We start from the raw sequence: 19,302 nt of genomic DNA on the forward strand, positions 1-19,302 counted from the left end.
ACAAGCTCTTCGTAGATGTTTTGCCTGAACAGACACAGGCTTCCCAGCAAGGAAAGAGGTCTTTGGTGTTGTATCTAAACTTAAATAGGTGAACAGAAGAGACCATATATTGACCTATGGGTATAAGCTAGAAATCCCTTCCTTTCCTGCTTTCCCAATGCAGACAGAGATGACATAAAATATCTATCAATCTCTCTCTTTCTCTTAATTGGATATAAAATAGATATAATGCATTAAGTATTAAAAAGAAGTGCTACATTGGGTTAATAACATATTGATTGCATTGACTGATCACGTACTAATACACAGAGCACTTTCACAAGTATTATTTATTTTAATCTTCACAATAGCTCTATGGAGCAGGTTTCATTATTCTCATTTTACAGGTGAGGAAACTGAAGTTCCAGAATGTGAGGTGACTCATGCAAAGTCACACAGCTTAGGAGAGGCAGAGCTAGGAGTAGAACCCAGGTCGTCTAAATTAAAAGTTTGTACTCTTTTCAAAAAAAAAAAAAAAAAAGGCAGTTGAGTCTAGAAATAACTACAAATTGTAAAATATTATCATTGAAAGGGAACAATCGAAGACATAACTTTAGGTGAAGTCATTTGCTTAAGATCACACAGCTCATTAGCAGCAAAGCCAAGTCTAGACTCCAGGATTCTTTGCACTACTCTGCTGACCCTTGAAGGAACTCCCTAAAGAATAAGAAGCTTTCAGCATATAATAAACACTTAGCGTGCTCCTCTCGTTGAGCATGAATGAAAATCATTCATTTCTTCTTCTGTTTCCCTGATTAGGATCTTGCCGTGGAACCTATACATGTGGGCAGACATGAGGTCTCTACAAGGGCTGGCTGCCGTAAAACCCCCAAGCACCACCGATGGAGACCCAGCTTCAGTGCCCCGGATTCCTCTGAGAACCTTAGACCTGTCTTGTAGCTCTCCTATGTCTGACACAAAGGCATGAAAGGAACCTCATTGTTTGTCTTAAAAATCAGTTGTGTTCTAAATTGTTCAAATGTAAAAAAGAACCAATTGAGGGGCGCCTGGGTGGCTTAGTCGGTTAAGCGTCTGCGTTTGACTCAGGTCATGATCCCAGGGTCCTGTGCTCGAGTCCTGCATCAGGCTCCTTACTCAGCGGAGAGCCTCCATCTCCCTCTGCCTGCTGCTCCCTCTGCTTGTGCTCTCTCCCTCTCTCTCTCTCTCTCTCTCTCTCTCTGACAAATAAATAAATAAAAATCTTAAAAAAAAAAAAAAAGAACTAATTGAACATCATTACAACACTACCATATTTGAAAGGAACATGTAAGACCTTGGTAAGAATTGTGACAATACACAAAAGACTGTAGGTTAGTGTTTCTAAGCATCCCCTGATATCTGTGAGAGGTCTGCCTTGTATTTTCACCCCAATACATGGGCATGGCTTGCATAGGGGTTAAATACAAAGGCCACAGAGTTAGATGCCTGAATGACAATCCTGGTCCCACTGTTTGCTGGCAAAGGTCTTCAACTCCTAACCCTCAATTTCTCAACTGCTAACTGGAGGGTGACTAGAACCCTAACTGAGACTGCTAGCTCTCTTCCCCCAAATCATTCTTGCCCCTCTTTTTGCTGACAGAACCCTGATGTTAGTGGGGATGGCACTGTGCCTTCCTGAAGGGATACCTTCCTGGCCTTCCTTGCAACTTCGGATGGAAAATAAGATGTAAGTGAGAGTCATCCTGTGGGAATTCAAAAATTTCTCTAAAAAAGAAATACTTATCTGGAAAGTGTTCCTTTTGATCTGCTCCCAATTTCTCTTTCTTCTTGTCCAGGACTCAGATAACATATCTGGAACCTCAGCAACCATCATGGATCATGAGAATATATGCCCTGTACCAACTGGGCAGTGGAAGAGAAAAATAAAAGGACCTGATTCCATGATGACCAAGAAGTCACTCTACCCACCCTAAACTGCCCACCTCCGGACTTCTTTTATATAAAAGAGAAGAAAATCTCTATCTTAATATGCTTGTTTGGAGCTACTTGTGAAATGCCATCAAATCTAATGCTGATTGAAGTACCTACATCCAAGATCTCTATACTAAGCAAGTAAGATAATTCCTATAAAACATGTAGTGTAGGGCCTGGCACTTACTAATTACCCAATAAATGTTCGTTGCTCTGCTGCTATTACTAATACTCTATTAACTATGATTAGTGCTAGATCACCAATAGTACTGTGTCTTATCTTCCCTGGGCTTCAGCTGTAAGTTTCTTGAGAGCAAACTTTCTAGTTTATTTCTATTTGTATCCCCTATAGGCCCTGCCACCATCCCCTGTACGTAAATTTTCTTAAAGACATCTTCTACTTATAGAAAAAATAAGTCTAAGTTTATTTTTTAGCTAAATAGGCTGAGTAGAATCAGGCTTATCCACCATTGTTAACAAAACCTGGAGAAACCATTCCAATTTTTATACAGGTGTCTGCATTCCCTAATTCTTGTTTTAAAGTAGGTGTCTTATTTATGTGTGAATTAGCAACCAGTTTTGCTAAGGTGTGCTATTAACAAAACATTATCTTTATTTACCAAAAAAAAAAAAGTGTAAAAAATCATGGCAAATCTGCCCGCCAGACCCCACAAAGATTTGCCCGCGACCAGCAGTCTCATTGTTACTATTATAGCTAGTCCTTACTGAGTACTCACTGTGATCTTGGCACTGGTGAAGCACTTTCTGAACCTTGTCTGAATCAACAGCTGGTATCAATGCTGTGGGACAGACAGGATTGCCTTCACCCCTTCCTGTAGTCAAGTCTCATATCAGCTCTTCAAACTCAAGCCTAATTACAGAAACTGTTTCTTAAAAGATCTGAGCCTATATAAAACGCACAGAAGTTCCCCTTTATTCTGCATTTATTTCCCTTTTGTTCTCATTTAGAGGAGAAACAGTTTTCAAAAGAGAAGAAATCTTAATTCGTCATTTCCCTTTTCCTCCAAAATAATCTCTATTTAAAAACAAAATGTTCAGAGCACCTGGGTGGCTCAGTCGGTTAAGCGTCTGCCTTCAGCTCAGGTCATGATCCCGGGGTCCTGGAATCGAGTCCTGTATGGGGCTCCTTGCTCAGCAGGGAGTCTGCTTCTCCCTCTGCCTCCCCCCCACTTGTGCTTCCTCTCTCTCTCTCTGTCTCTCAAAAATAAATAAATAAATAAATAAATAAATAAATATTTATTTTAAAAAGTTTTTTAAAAATGTTCATAATCCCTTGTTAGAAACAAATCAAACCCTTAAAGGTCTGTAGGAACTTTACATCCTGAGAAAAAGGGAAATATTCATTGGTACTTGAGGAAAGTATGAATTGAGGAAGTCTTTCGAAAAATACGTTCTTTGGCCCTCCATTCTCTTGCAAGACCTCTTCACTCCCTGGGCCTGCCTGTGTCACCCTTACAACTCACACCCCCCCATTTCACACCTGATTCTTTCCATATTTCTAATTTGCACACATTCTTTGTCTCTTGTCCCTGTTCTGCATGTTAATCGCTGTGCAATAATTTGAAGTAAGAATATTGATTTTCTATGTTAAGTTAAATGCACACAATTAAGAGGATCCCCTGATTACGACACCGATACCGTCCTGAATTTGTTTAGGGGCACCGAGGGCCAGCTAATCCTACAAAAACTGCTCTGTGGACCTATGCTACACAGTCACTCAGCTCAACAGCTCAACTGGATCTTGTTTTTTAAAGCCACGTTGAAATCAAAGTGTTTTCCCAGGCTCTTGAAGTGCCCGGGTCAAGAATGCTGACAATCTGCCGTCAGAGAGAGGCTGTCAGCATCCTTCCTATCAAGCCCTTCCAGCCATCACTTGCAGAAGGACAAGCAGGCAGCCCGCTGCCTTGTGACAAGCGCTGTGACTCCGGGAGGGAGCCAAGTGCTATGAATGAAGCCCTGTAAAAGGTCATTTTATGTAAGAGGGAATAATGGCGTCACCGCGGCGCATACATAATTTTTGAATCAAAAACCTGTTCACCGGATGCTGGAGTACACACACTTGTTAAACATCGTTAAATATCGCTCTTCTTTCTCCCCTCCCCTCTCATTAAAAGGTAGGCGTTCTGAAATCTCCAAGCTGTCTAGTTTGGGCATTTAATGTCCTAGGTAGGTCAAAAACTGTTATTTATGATTGAATTTGTAGCCTTGTGGATTACGTTCCCCTAATTTCCTAAAAGGGCAGCAACAAATTTTACCATCCCACCTATTAGGATTTCATGGATGCCCATGGGTCCATCACCTTCCACAAACTCTTTTCAGGGAGTATGTCTCCTGACACCTACACAGAGAGGCTAGAAAAGCCAGTCAGCTACCTGCTCAAGTAACTGTATAAACATTTAAATCACTTCAACATTCTCAGCTTCAGAGATAATTCCAAGACCTCAAGGGTGACTAGTAACACTAGAAACATTCCCTGAATATTTTAGAAGTCATATGATAAATTCCCAACAGCTTTTTAACCCAATTCCTAAATAAATGATTTTCAATAAATTAAATATATATACATATATATATATATATATATCCCAAACACCCATACTTTAAAATATGTCCTTTGCAAAATACATATCTGCGTTCTTTTGTGAATTTTCCTCTTGCTTAAGGTTTCTGTTAACCCACACACGGATTATATTTGAAAGTTCTAAGTTACAACTCACTTTTTAAACTTGTGGAATTGAATTAAAGTAAATGGTTTATTTTCAATGTCGATAAACTCCTTAAGATGGTTTATATAATTTAAATAAAAATGTATACTTTTGGGGGGGAAAGCTGTAATGTCTGAATTCTTCAAGTAATTATCTGCAAGAACAGCAACACCTTGAATTTATGTAAATTATCTTCCACACCTCACAAAGTAGTGGTTCAGTGGGAAAAACATTAATTAAGAATCATGAAAGCTGGATTCAGGTTCTAATCTGGTAATCGACTTTAACTCGCTGTGTGACCATGGGCAGGTCTTTGCCCCCCTATTCCCCTCTACTCCCCTACTCCCCCACCCCCACCCAGCTTCATTTTCTTCCTCCACAAAAAGGGGAAGGACGAAGGAGAATTTGTCTAAACTCCTAAAATTCCATTTTCAACTCTGGTCTCAAACTCACCACTTATGCAAGAAGAAGAGAGTTATTATTGCCTATCATTTTATAGAAGGCAAATACAAAGAAGGGTCCACTAGCTGTTGAGACAATCATGCAGCTCAGGTCTTCCAGTAGCTACCTGGCACTTTTATAGGCATTGGGGACTTAATTAGAACTTCTGGCAATAATTATAATTATTGAATAGTGAGCCTGTGCACTGTGGAAGGATCAGATTCACTTTCACACCTGCAAACACAACTCATATTCTGACATCTACATTAAGAGTCTCCTTTGTTGTCAGAGACTAAGGATAAAGTTACTGAATTATTCTCCCACTGAGATGTAGCCATTCCCTCCAGTGGTGGTGTTGAAACATGACAACAGGAAATTGCAGAGGGCCCTGGCACCACCACAGACCGCTGCTTTGTAATAGGAGTTTAGGCAGGGTGGGGTAACCCTCCAAGCAGGATGCTCAAGGCTCTGAGGCAGCCAGCTCTACCCAATGCCTTTTCAAACCCTTCGGAGGTCACGTTCTGCAACAAAAAACTGACCGACCCGTCTTCATTAGCCATGAAAGTTACTAGCAAGAGAAGTGAACACACACGTATACGTATTGGGAGTTACTTAGAAGGATTATTAAAGTGCATGTTTACAAACTGCAGCCAAGTTTTGTAGAAATGGTTATTACTTCGACAGCAAAAAACCAGAAAGCGAATATGCCTAAAATTATTACAAGTTTGGCTTCTTTGACCATGATTAGTCACAAGGCCGCCCTGCGCTTTTGAGGTGATGAGTCAGCCCTGACGGGGTTAGCTCCAGTACTTGGTAGAATTTGCTCCAGCAGAGTTCAGAATAATTGCAAAATAACTGACCTGTGTGAACGATCGGCGTCGGGAGAGAGCCAGCGGAGGACAATGACATAATTAAAACGTTGAGACTCTTCAAGAGTCATTTCCTGTTTCTTTCTGTCCAACAGTCGAATACTCATTCATCAGGATGTCTGGTCTTACAGGACGGCGGTGCGTGTTTGCTCGCTCCATTAGAAGCGACTCTGGCAGGGTTTGAGAGAATGCAACATAACCGCACGGACTCTTTTTTCCAGTCTGCATTTCCGGAGTCTACCTAAACCGCAAATGCTTCAGGTGAATGCCCTGGCAGGGAACAAGCCACGCTCACATCGACCCCACCTCAGGGCAGTTCATGGCGACCATCAGGTAACAAAGTGGACGTCTCCATCCTCAGGTGCTAACAATCTCTTCAAATTACAGTCAGATGCCAAACAACCCTCAGACCACGGAGACCTGCCCACATCCGCAATGCACCCACATCGTCTCAATCTCCAAAGTCCTCTGGTCCCCACCTGTGCCATCTTTGATAACCAGATTCACTCTGTAGGCGGGCAAGACCTGAGCTCTAGAACTCACACCGTGATACTTACTTGCCTTTCTGTGTGGTGAGAGTTTCCAACAAGGTCTTTGAAAAAGAAGCAAAGCAAGTAAGAACACCTTGTTCAATATATTCATATGGCCAGTGAGTTCATTACTCGAGTTTTCCTCTGTCAGTAATTCCGGACAGTTGTAATGTTATACTCACGTGATTCTTTCCTCTTTAATATAAATATAAATTTGGCTTAAATTCTATTAAGAAAAAGACCAGAATTACTTGATGCTATTTTTTTAGTTGCAAAAACCTACTATTTCTTAAATCCGGATTATTTGGATTGGAATACACATATGTGTCTTATATACACATATGATATCTACAGGTATAATAGACATATAGATATAATATCTAATCCCTCTTAAAATAGTATCCAGATAGTAACAATGTTTTCATTTGCATGGTGTTTTGCTGTAAGTAAAGTAGTTAAGTGGTAGCTCTGGGACTTGAACTCATGGAGATTTCACCACCATTTCATGGGGTGTCCATAATATCTCCTCGAGAGCCGGGCTAGTATTCCCACTTACAAATGAGACTAAGGCTCAGAGAGATTAAATGAGCTGCCTAATGTCACAAAATTAAGCAGAGTCAGAACTAGAATCCAAGTCCCAGCTCTTTTCAATATGAGGCATACGTGAAGATACTTACTGAGGCAGTATTGACAATAGCATAAAAACAGAAACTCACTGGATAATAATAGGAGAATCAATGAAAGAATATATCAAAACAATGGGATATGATGTTGCCATATGACTTTAAATAGTAATAGTTAGGATGATAGCTATCATATATTGAATGCATGCTTTGTGACAGGAACAGTGCCAGGCCTTTATGAAGCTACCTAGTTTTGGGTTCACAATTCCATGAGACAGGTGCTAGCATTGTCTGCACTTTACACATGAAAACTGAAGTTAAAATACACCACTTGCCCAAGGAAACTCGGCTAACAAGAACAAGATTATCTGGCTCTAAAGCATGTTTTCTCAACTTTGGCACTATTGCCATTTGGACTAAATAATGCTTTGTTGTGAAGGTCTGTCTGTCCTGAGCATAGTAGGATATTGATCCCTGACCTCTCCCACCCCCTGTGAAAACCGGAAGTGTCTCCAAACATTGTCAAATATCTTCTGGGGAAAAAAACTGTGCCAGGTTGAGAGCTTCTATTCTAAAGCATAGGCTTAACCATTATACTATATACTGTGTCCGATACCGCCAGCCTTCCTACAGAACATGGTGGTAGAAACCAATATTTATAAATACTATATGTGTGTACATACAGATGTATAAGTATGTATATTCATACATTCTCTCTAGATAGGTATTCATACACAGACATAGTCACAGACAGGGTTCCTTGAGAAAGAGGTCTGAGACTCTGATTTGGTTGCAGGAGGTTTGGGTGGGAAGTGGGGAGGAGGGTCAGGGTTCCCGGGAACCTTCCCTGTGAGGGAACAAGGGAAACAAGGTTGGTCAGAGGGGAAGCCGAACTGCAGTGCAAATTGCTGTTGAGATAGTTCTCTGAGGAGCTCTGGGAGCTGGGATGTCCCTTACACCTGTCGTGATTGACACAACAGGGCCTGGTCTTTATCCACTCTCCACAGACCAGTTACTGGCTGTGGGCTATCCCCAAGGAGGGGTGCATCCTAGAGCAAGGTGGCTCTCCCTCAGACAAAGCTGAGGACAATTTCAGGGAAAGGACTCTCTGAGAGGACAAGAGCCACCAACACTCCCATACATGGGGATCCAAATCTCCTCCCTGTCCTGAAGTGGCAATCTGGGTGATTGCCTCTACGGATACATAGAAGAGTCTTTTTATTGTTTAATGGTAACTCACTTAAAATACATAAGCATGTGGACCAAGATTGGAAAGTAATAAGCAAATGAAAATAGGAGCACTATGAATGATGATTGTTTCTCTTTTTCAAAGTTCAATACAAGGATGTTGCCATCAAACTGGCCTTACCCTTTAAAAGAAGTGCTGAGATCTCGGAAAATACAATTCATATCTTTAAAACGCCATCTATTATACATTCATACAGCTGTAACGATTCTTTTTTTTTTTTTTAAGATTTTATTTATTTATTTGACAGAGACAGCCAGTGGGAGAGGGAATACAAGCAGGGGGCGTGGGAGAGGAAGAAGCAGGCTCCCAGCAGAGGAGCCTGATGCAGGGCTCGATCCCAGAACACCGGGATCACGCCCTGAGCCAAAGGCAGATGCTTAAGGACTGCGCCAACCAGGCGCCCCTGTAATGATTCTTGAGCCAGTTTATCTGCTGTATGCAGGTAGCTTCTAAGCACTTCAATGTGTGCTCACTTACTAAATCTTCTCAATAACCCTAAGGTAGAAATGTTTATTAACCATTTAACAGAGAAGGAAATTGAGTTTCCAAAAGGCTAAGACATGCAAGATGTACATATCTGGTAAGTGACAGAACACAGACTTGAACCCATGTACTAGGACTCTGAGGCCCTTCCAACCCGGCTTTACCACCTGTTCACACGGTACCCCTGACATCCCCTTGTAGTGGCAGTAACTTGTCTTCTCATTTTTCATTTCTTCTTTAAAAAACAAAAAGATGACAGAGTAATAGAGCTATCACTGTAAGACTATGCTAAAGTATAAAAAAAATTGCCTTCAAATTCCCCGTTTGAAAGTCTTTTGAGATGTAATGTATTTTAGATGCCAGTGGAGAGTGTAAGAGTAAAGTTATATTATTTTCCTTTGAAGAATCAAGTTTCTCTTCTGCTCTCAACACAAAACAGGAAGCTTTATAGATAACCTGTTTGAAGAATGATTCTCTTAGAATCAAGGCTTCAGGGTCTCAAGAGACCAAGGACTCAAATCTGTCAGGAACTCAGAGGGAACTGCCTTCAAGCTAATCACTAGGGACCATTTCTCATTCTCTGGGGTGTTATGGAAAATTCAACTCAAATTCATTAGCATTCTGAAAGCTAATTATTTCACCAAAAAATCTTAGTGAATTTCTACATTCTTATTAAAAATTCCCAGGTAGGGGGGTGCCTGGGTGGCTCAGCCATTAAGCATCTGCCTTTGGCTCAGGTCATGATCCCAGGGCCTGGGATCAAGCCCCACATCCAGCTACCTGCTCAGCAGGAAGCCTGCTTCTCCCTCTCACACTCCCCTTGCTTGTGTTCCCTCTCTCACTGTCTCTCTCTGTCAAATAAGTAAATAAAATCTTTTTAAAAAAATAAAAAATTCCCAGGTAGGGGCACGTGGGTGGCTCAGTCGGTTAAGCACCCAACTCTTGATTTCAGCTCAGGTTGTGATCTTAGGGCTGTGAGATCGAGCCCCACATGGGGTTCCATGTTCAGCTCGGTTTCTGCTTGAGATTCTGTCTCTCCCTCTGCCCCACCCCCGCAAGTCCTCCCCCCAAATAAATAAATAAATAAGCCTTTTAAAAAAATTCCCAACCTCAAAAATGGTCCTTCTCTTCCCAGAATGGCCATGGCCTTTATGACAGCCAAGACCTTAGAACCTGTCTCCCACTGGAACACATATGGTACATGCCACGTGAACAAGGCCTCCAAAAGGGGCACAGGTCGGTCATCACAATGGATACTTTATTTGAAATGGAATGCATTTTGAAAATATGAAAAATAAATCACATCTCTCCAAAATCATTTGAGACATATTTACACAAATTACGACCACACTATTAAATTCACAAATGTGACATTTTCCAAAGCATTTGGTACCTGGTGATGCTTGGTTTTTAGAAGCCGAGATTTGCTTATTCTAAAACTTTAAGCAGAAGACTGATGATGGTGGAATGTAACGGACAATAGTTTTATATTTCTTCTCAAAATAAATACAGTGATCCAGAAGGACCACCTATTATCAACCTTCCCCAAGGCCTAACTGATCACTGACAGGTCACTTTAGAGCAGGTTTTGGTAGGTCGCACCAGCTTTTATGCTTTTATGCAGATGCTTCCGGAGTCTTTCTGCTGCCTTCACTGGACAGTCGTACCCTCCCAGGAAAACCCTGTTGGATTCTATCCTCCATTTGGCAAATGTCCTGCCAACAAAGTCATAGACCCTTTTGCCATCCAATCTTCCTAAATTCAGATTGGCTGTTCAACACTGCAGATCAAAAAGTCACCGTTCGAATTGTGTCAAGAATTTAGAAAACAGATCTTTACAACCCCTTCAAAAGAATTCCACAATTAATACATCTTAGATTGCTTTAGGTCAATATATGTATTTCTCTTGAAAGAATGGCTGACATACTCAATATCGAGCTCTATAATTCCCAAGTTTAAATTTCAGGCTGCGGCTGAGGGCAGTTTATTGGTAAAGCAAAGCAAATTAGCTTGACATTTACAAAAGAGAAGAAGAAATGCTCCAGGGCTCATTTTCACCTACAAAGCCCTGAGCTCCATGGGGTTGTTCCGGTCTCACTCAAGTCTCAAATCCTCTTCTCAGCCAGCCACTGCACAGGACACTGCAAACACTGGAGCCCAGCGAAAACCAGCTGGGACAGCGAAATCAGTCCCTTTCCCTGTGGACAGAAAACAAGCAATGTGCTTGAACTCACACACTGGCAACAAACTCATGTAGTGTCAGATTTAAAGTGAGGGGCCTTTAAGAGAAGCAGAGCGTTGGTGTATGAGAGCAGGAAAGAGTTAAAGCAGGCCTTTCAGCTTAAGCCAGACTTCCTCATGGTGTTTACACGGGAAGGGAGCTCCCTGAAGCAATGAGTTGCTTTTCGTTTTTGTTTTTAACCTCCGTCGAAAAAAACACGTGAAGTGAAATTATAAAGTCGGGTTGATTTCTACATGATGAGAGAATCCCAGCTTCCTCTATGACGGAAATGCTCACTTTGAAAGGGCCCTTTATAGCCATTTACTCTCTGACCTCAGCACTCCCTGTAGGGCACACACAGATCTATGTGCATTTCTGCAAAGAAAGTCTGTCTAAGGAGCTTCATCTTGAGGCTTAGCTTGCCCAGTGGTACTTGTCCTCAGGAACAACATGAAAGCAAGGGAAGGAAGCACTGTTTGATGCAAGAGAAACCACCTCCTGGATACTGGGAGTTACATATTTTTTTTCCTTCACTCATTTGTCCCAACGAACAGTGATTGAGCTCACTGTGTCCGAGGCTTGGTGTCAACACAAGTTCAAGGACAAAAGTTCAGTTTCCAGATGGGGACATTTCTTTTCATGTCCTTGTCCATTCCTTTTCCAACTCTTTACATTGTGTTTATTTAGGGGGTGCGTTTTCTATTGGACCTGCCCTTTCCTTTTTCCTTTTCTTGGATTGAAATTATCATTTTTACCTTTTTCCATGAAGATGATTTGTCAGGCCTCAAAATACCTTAGGTGGTTTGTATCATTTTCTTATAGAATATGGTAGAATTCAGCCACTGACACATTAAGTGATTTGCACTTATATTTTGTTTTGTTGAGTTTTGGCAAGCATGTTTTGTTTGTTCTGAAAAAATGACTCAGCCATAATCATTTCAAAGGGTCAAACAACAAAATAACACCTTATTCCTCTCCTTTCCAATTTCTGAGATTTCACAGGTAAATACTAAGAAGGGTTCAGATTAGAGAGCCCCTAAAAGGGTCAACTCAATGTAAATATCATAACAGACCAAGGAATAAAGGCTGTGGAAAGACAAAATAAGGAACTATGATTCTGGTGGCCCCAGCAACAACCACAGCCATTGTGGCGGGGGGGGGGGGGGGGGGGGGGGNNGGGGGGGGGGGGTGGGGAGGGCAGAAAAAAAATTCCAGCAGCCAGGAGGCCTGGGCATATTTTTTTCAACAACACTACCTAGCCTATATATCAGCTTACAACGTACAAATGCCTTTTAAAAGCCCACAAAATGTTAATTTTAAAAATATTTGGTATGGATTTTACTTTTTTTAATAGCACAAAAACTTGAAAGAAAAAACTATGGTTTAATCAGGGGTTATATGATCTGCATATATTAAAACAATAATACAAGAAGACATTATCTAAAAAGCACAGCAATGGTTCCAGAGAAGCCAAACCACACTCGACTTAAGAACTCTTCAGATTTGCTGTCGGAACTGTCCATCATGTATACATCCGTGTGTGTGTGTGTGTGTGTGTGTGTGTGTGTGTGTATGTTTCTAACCTTTGCAGCATATTTTCAAAACTGTGACTTAGCCACTGGAAGTGGGAGTCCCTTAAGTTTTGCTTGCCATTTGCCTGAGTTTTAGTTTTCCCCCCAACTTTTCAGATTAGAGTTGTGATCTCAAAATTTCATCATTTAAATATTGCACTAAAAAGTAATTTGATCTAAACTCCTTTCTAGGTAGAAGGAGAATAAAGACATCTCTCATATGAAATTCCATTTACTTGACTACCTAATTTAGCAATAGCCTAATACCGACCATTCCAATTTGTATGCTGGAAAAATACTGATCAGGACTTTGTGAAAAAGATAATGGGAAACAGAGATCATCAATAAAGCCATGCAGATAGGAAGTGATTTTCAGCCCCAAGAGGATTTGGTATCAACTATGGTTCTTTTTAAGCTTAAGTAGCATCTGCCCTTGTGGACTTTGACCATCCTTTTGATTTGACACAGAAGAGGGTTTGTTCCACCTTTAAAAGCACATCCTCCCCCTCCACCCCGCCCCTCAGAGGCCTGAACAAGTAGCTGCTAAAACAAGACTGGGTTGTTTTCTTACTGAAAATCCAGTGTTTATCCAGTCCTTCCTTTTTCAATTTCTGAGTTTAGCTAACCTAACTACAAAACATAGAACCCTCAAATTTCTCACAGAGCAATAAAAAGCAAAACAGTTTCTCTGATCAACATTATTTTCATATGAATACAAAAAAAGCTATGACTCCTAGTCCTTCGAAATATTTACAAACTGTATTTTAAACTATGAGATTCTAGAGTATATTTCTAGAATACAGTAAAGGGTCAGAAAATGTGGTTCAAGTAGAGTGTGCAAAGCTCTTGGAGAAGGGTAATCTCTAGTGTGGATAAGAGCACAAATGTTCTCTCAAACAAGTTGAATGGTTCTCTTTTCCCCCCACTGCGTTTTTTGAAATGCCTAATGCATTCATACTCGGAAATCATAGAAATCTCCTTATTAGTCCCTTCAAACAGATGGTATAAGCAAGATTTTTCCTACATTACACCAGCCCTACCATATATTCATGATATGCTCATCCTGCCATCAGTTGGGTTATTATTAAATATTTGGAATTAGATATCATTACTATAAATTTCCTTTTAGAAAAGCAATTAGATTTTCAGAGTTATACAACTCTGAACATTTAGCTTTTTTTAAACTTCTATTCTACAGAAGATATATGTCTAAGGAAAAAAATCTCAAAAAAAATAAGTAATATCACAGAGTTTAATTTCAACCACCTGGCATAACAATGAAAGTGTCAGACCTTCTGAAAATGCCCTAGGAATAATGAATTCTTAATGCTTTCCCCTCCACCGCCCTTCTACTTTTTTTTTTCTTCTTTTCCAAGATTAGAATTTACTAGGGAATAGGTTTTTGAAAATAAAGTTTTTTGGAAAATGGCCTACATTCGGAAATGTCTTAAAATAAGCATTAAAAAAAACTAATAAATAATCATAAATCAAAATACATTAAAATAAAATTACAGTACATCATTGCTCCTAGAAGGTCCACCATACTGGAAGATCCTTTCAAAGGTTCATAAATAAAGCCTTCTGGACTGAAACCGTTTCCTGCACTGTGATGAAGAGTATGCAGAAAACTAAGAGGAATCTCAAGTTATCAGTAGGGTGATGTCCATACTACTTGATCCGGTGCGGGGCGGGGAGACTTTTGTTTTCGATTCAAGTGAAGACAATAGAAAGGTGCTCGTCCCACTTCTTCTAGTCCTCAAAACCTGGAAAGAAATGACAGACAATTAAGTCATTGGCTCAGAAGCCTCCAAAACCCAGCTCTGTTCGGGCCAGTCCGGCGGACAAAGCGTGCTCAGAAAGACACCGGGGTCGCTCCCTCGAGTATCCAGACACAGTCGAGCGGCGCTGATGACACCGACAGAGCCAGCAGCGTTGCTGGGAAGCGCACCACCGGACCCGCGCGGGCCAGAGTGGGAGGGAAGCGGTCCGCGAGGCCTCCCAGCCTAACCCGAGTTCCCCCAACCTCCCCCGTCTGCCCGGCCTCTCCTTGCTCCAGCTTGCTTCCCTTCTTTCTACACCTCCAGAAACTTGTAATACCTTCTCATTTTCCCTCCAAGAATCACACCCGTAAATTAGGCTTCCTACTCCTCCCAACAGCCTCCCGAGACCTACTCCTCGGAAAGGCCCTCGGTAGCCTGAGTTCCCGGGACCTTACCTTGTCTGGCCCGGGTGCTGCCCCCTTCAGGCAGAGTTGGAGGTGCTGCGGAGAAGCCGGTGGCCGTGCGGCTGCGAGAGCGGCTGTTGGTGCGAGTGCGGTAGTTGGTGCGGGTGCGGGTGCTGGTGCGGATGTGGATACGGGTAGAGCTGCTGAGGCTGAGGCTGAGGCTGGGGCTGGGGCTGGGGCTGAGGCTGGGGCTTGGGCTGGGGCTGCGGCTGAGACTGTGACTGGGGCTGAAGCTGAGGCTGAGACTGGGGTTGAGGCTGGGCTTGGGGTTGAAGCTGCGGCTGCGGGGGCTGCTGCTGGACCAGGTGCTGCTGCTTCTGCCGCGTGGACTTGACCGCCAGGATAGCCTGACGATTCTTGTACTGCACCATCTGCAGCGTGATCTCGGCGTTCCAGCCCTGGTCCTGCGGGCACCGAAAGTCGATCTCCTTGCCCTCGGCCATCACCACAGTGAAGTACATATACTTGCCCTTGCGCTCCACGCAGTCCACAGTCTTCATGTTGGAAAAGTGCAATTCCTTGAGCTTGACCGGCGGCTCGAGGCTGGCCACGGCTGGCCCTCCCGGTTGGGACGGTTCGGCCGGCCCCTGCCCAGGCTGTTGCTGCTGCTGCTGTTGCAGCTGCTTGGGCGGGATAAGCAGCAGCCCCTCCTCAGTAAGGATGCAGCACTTTTTCTTCCAGAGCTGCAGCAACCCGTCGCTGCGCTTCTCCAACACACCCTCCTTCAGCGCTTTGCAGCCACTGCTCTCCAACATCCTCCCGGCATAAGGAGGGGCGCCGCTCGGTTCGGCCTCTCCACTTCCAGCCGCCCGGGCCGGGGGCAGCAGCAGCAGCCGCGCGCCGTCCTCGCCCCAGCGGCTCCCGCGGCCGCTCGCCCGGAGCGCGCAGAGGAGGCTAACACGCAGGAAGCAGAGCGGCGGCTCGGGGTCCGGGCAAGCGGGCAGCCGCGTCCTGATGCGCCACAAGATCCCGGAGCCGCGAGCCTCCGGGCCTCTGCCGTACTCTTGCGAGCGCTCACTGAAGGGCACTGGCCGGGCCCCCTCGCGGCGCTTTTGAATGGGCCATCCCCCCCACCCCCAAGTGACACCCAGCGGAAAAGGCGGCTCCTGGCGCCCGCACCGCGGGGGAAAGCCCAGCTCGGAAAGGCGCTCCGCAGCCGGCGCACGCCTCATTAACTTGGGGCCTTTCCAAAGCTGGCCGCGTCCACGCCCCCCACATCTCTTGCTCCGCCTCTCGCCGCCCACTCGCTTCCGCGCTCCTTCTCGGCGGTGGCTGCAGGGACCTGAGCCCCGGAAACTCCTCTCCTCCGCCCGCGGCGACAGCCGAGGGCGCCCCAGCTGCCCGGCGACAAATGCCGACGCCCAGAGGGCGCCGAGAGGCCATCCTACCGTGCCGCCTATCCCCGGCCCGCGGGACTCTCCGCTTAACAGCCTCAGAAAATGAGGACGGGGCTGCGAGGGTGGGTACGGCTACCATGCAGTGCCTGGAATGCCAAGCTGTCTCCGTGCCCTCGGGAAGCAGCCCCGGGGATTCGCGATGAGCTCCGAGACCCTATGGCCTCTCCCGGACCCTATGTAAACATCTCAAAGCACAAAGGCCTAGAGGACACGGTGCCTTTACACTCATGTTTGCTTCCAGTCATGAGCTCTTGGAGCAGAGGGCGATTGTTAAATCAAGGCAATAGCGCTACCGTCTGTCCCGTTTGTAAGGGGTAGAGAAGGGTGACCCACTTCAGAGGACTTCTCGCCTTCCTTTTCTCGACCCCGGAGCTCTAGCACTAGCTTATCTTTACCCAGGACACAAGCTCTTTAGCCTCCTTCTGGACCCATCCACACAGCCTGCAACATCTCACAACAGTAAATCAACAGCAGTCACAGATCCCAGGAATGTCCAGTGAGACCTCACACTTCAGGCACAGCTTAGCCCTCCAGACAGCCGACTGGCCTCCGCGGGTCTCTCTTTGGAAACGCCTAACGGGCCAGATGTTTTGTAATCTCATTCATCCGTGACTTGGGTAAGGTAATGCTGTACTCGCCCCTAGCTCCCTCCTACTACTCTCGCATCTTTAAAAAAATTCTACAGACATTCGGGGAAACAAGGCAGAATAGAGAGCACAAACCAAAACCACACCTGTTGGTGGGGAAATTCATCAAGTAAACAGAGTCCCGACTGTGTAACGACCCTGAGTTTACAAAGAAGAAACACACGAAGAAATAAACCAGAGTTGGCCAAAGAAAAGACTGCTTCTCGTGCCCACGAAAGAAGGGAGGACTTAGCTCGCCTGCTAGTTTCCTATGGCTCAAACACAGAATTCAACAAGCAAAGAAATGAGCAATGAGCTTGGGGAACAACAGTCAAATCCTTTGTGTCATACTGAAAAATTTGAACTAAACTCTAAGGTAATTGGAAACACAGGAGAACTTTTAAACACAGAAGGGTCCTGAATCTTAATATAAGAGACAATGTCTTAGCAAATGGGACAATTCCAGCACAGTCCTGAGTCCAACTGAATCACACTTGGCAGGATCTCAGAGCCTTCAAATTATTAATGGAATAGAAGTCCTTTATGGAGAAAGGCAATTATTAAAATCATATAAAGATTTCTGTAAGATTAAGTTTTTTAAATTGAGCAATTCTGTATACCAGTGACAAACATTGCACCTAACATCTCCGTTCTTTCCCTGCCTTCGTGGGACAAGTGAGCATTCCAGAGAATTTCTACATGACCAGCTGTTCATCTTTTTAACAGAATGCCATTCTTCAGCTCACGTGGAAAGGATAGTGTGCAACTCAGAGTCGCTGAGGGCAGGTGTAGTTGAGAAGGTTATTTCAAACTTGACTGGGGAGAAAACTAAGATGTAATCTTGAAGCGCAAGACATTTTCTTAAGAGAAAATATGTTCAGTGTTATCTAGCCTTCTGCAGTTAATCAGCATGCAGCAGACACATTCTAAATGACTTCAAAATGTCTGAAATCCAGCATGATTTTCAAAAGCATTTATTTTATTATAACTAGATACTTAACCGCTCGATTTCCAGCTGGATATTTCATAATGATTAAGTAACTTTGCGAGCAGCTCTGAAGTGAGTCTACAATGTGCCTTCCCTGACCACAGTGTATCGATATTAGAGATCTCAGGTGTGTAGGAATCCTGTAGTTCACTGACAACTTTGCTCTTATTTCAAGTCACAACCAATTCACAAAAATGGCCCTGTTAGCCATTTTTTAAAAAGACAATGAAATTCACACACAAAAAAATGAATTACAGGAAATAACTGTTCTGCCCAAAGTACAACTTTAGCTGATACAATGAAACCGTACAAAATGTCACAAGTTACCAAAGCCTCAAAAACAAACTAGTGAAATCACTACTTGGTAAACCAGTTTGAGAAGGCGGATTCCAATTACGTATTACAGCTGTCTACATCACTTTGTGTATCCGCAGCATCTGACAGTTGATTAGCTTCCCCTCTTGAATACAGTTCTTCACTTGGGCTTCAGGCACATAGCTCTTCATTTTCCTTCTACCTCCCCAATCACTCGCAGTATCCTGTACAGGTTCCTCCTCTTCCCCCCATCTTTCAGCATTAGCATGCCCCAGAGCGCAGTCCTGGTTCTCTTTATCTATAGACTCACCTGTTGGTCTCATCTGCTCTCATTTTCAAGGACATGCCAGAGACTCCCCAACTTATATACAACTGCTTGTTGCCAAAGAATAAAACAAAGGCTACCACATTTAATAATATTAACATGCAGGGCAAGAGAACACATACAGAGTAGTTCACTAAAGGGAAGAGTCTAAGGGGATTTTAGGCTGTGGAAAATAGGGTTCCTAGAGCTTTTGCTAATAAAAAAATTGAAAAATATCACTCTGGATAGGATGGAGTCCACCACAAGTTTATATATGATTGGTTAAAACAAATTTCTGTACTGAACTGGTTCAATAACGATCTGGAGATAAAGCCATGTTTTTTATGTTTCGGTTTTTTGTTTTTTAATTAAGTTTTTTTAGTTTTAACAGCCTCCAATTGTTATGTTCAGGCCCGGGTTACTATAAGTTGAAAATTTACTCTTCTCCACAGTACTATTTGGATATCTAATACAGAATTCAAGTATTATATGCTCCCAAACATAGCTGTTCACCCGATCTGCTCTACTTGCAGCCCCCTTCTCAGGTGATGGCAATTCCACCTGTGCAATTGCTCAGGCCAAAAACCTTGGAGCAGTATTGCCCTTAAAACAAGAGGCCCTTGGGGCACCTGGGTGGCTCAGTCGTTAAGTGCCTGCCTTCGGCTCAGGGCGTGATCCCAGACTCCTGGAATAGAGCCCGACATCAGGCTCCTCTGCTGGGAGCCTGCTTCTTCCTCTCCCACTCCCCCTGCTTGTGTTCCCTCTCTCGCCGCGGCTGTCTCTGT

The 19,302-nt window shown here is 43.6% G+C and overlaps 1 protein-coding gene across 1 annotated transcript; it reads right to left on the bottom strand.

Annotated features, from left to right (window-relative positions):
- Positions 1-13,897: 13,897 nt before the first annotated feature.
- On the bottom strand, positions 13,898-17,301 carry PHLDA1 (pleckstrin homology like domain family A member 1). Its single transcript, XM_011226758.3, has 2 exons — positions 14,879-17,301; positions 13,898-14,426 (listed from the first exon to the last, which is right to left on the bottom strand). The coding sequence occupies exon 1, from the start codon at positions 16,057-16,059 to the stop codon at positions 14,905-14,907; it is 1,155 nt and encodes a 384-aa protein (XP_011225060.2). The 5' UTR covers positions 16,060-17,301; the 3' UTR covers positions 13,898-14,426; positions 14,879-14,904.
- Positions 17,302-19,302: the final 2,001 nt, after the last annotated feature.

Source organism: Ailuropoda melanoleuca, chromosome 15, assembly GCF_002007445.2.
Source record: "Ailuropoda melanoleuca isolate Jingjing chromosome 15, ASM200744v2, whole genome shotgun sequence".
NCBI lineage: Eukaryota > Metazoa > Chordata > Mammalia > Carnivora > Ursidae > Ailuropoda > Ailuropoda melanoleuca.

Bases quoted from the DNA above. Each gene is read 5' to 3' on its own strand.
- PHLDA1 (XM_011226758.3), bottom strand. From the start codon at position 16,059: ATGAGGCGTGCGCCGGCTGCGGAGCGCCTTTCCGAGCTGGGCTTTCCC.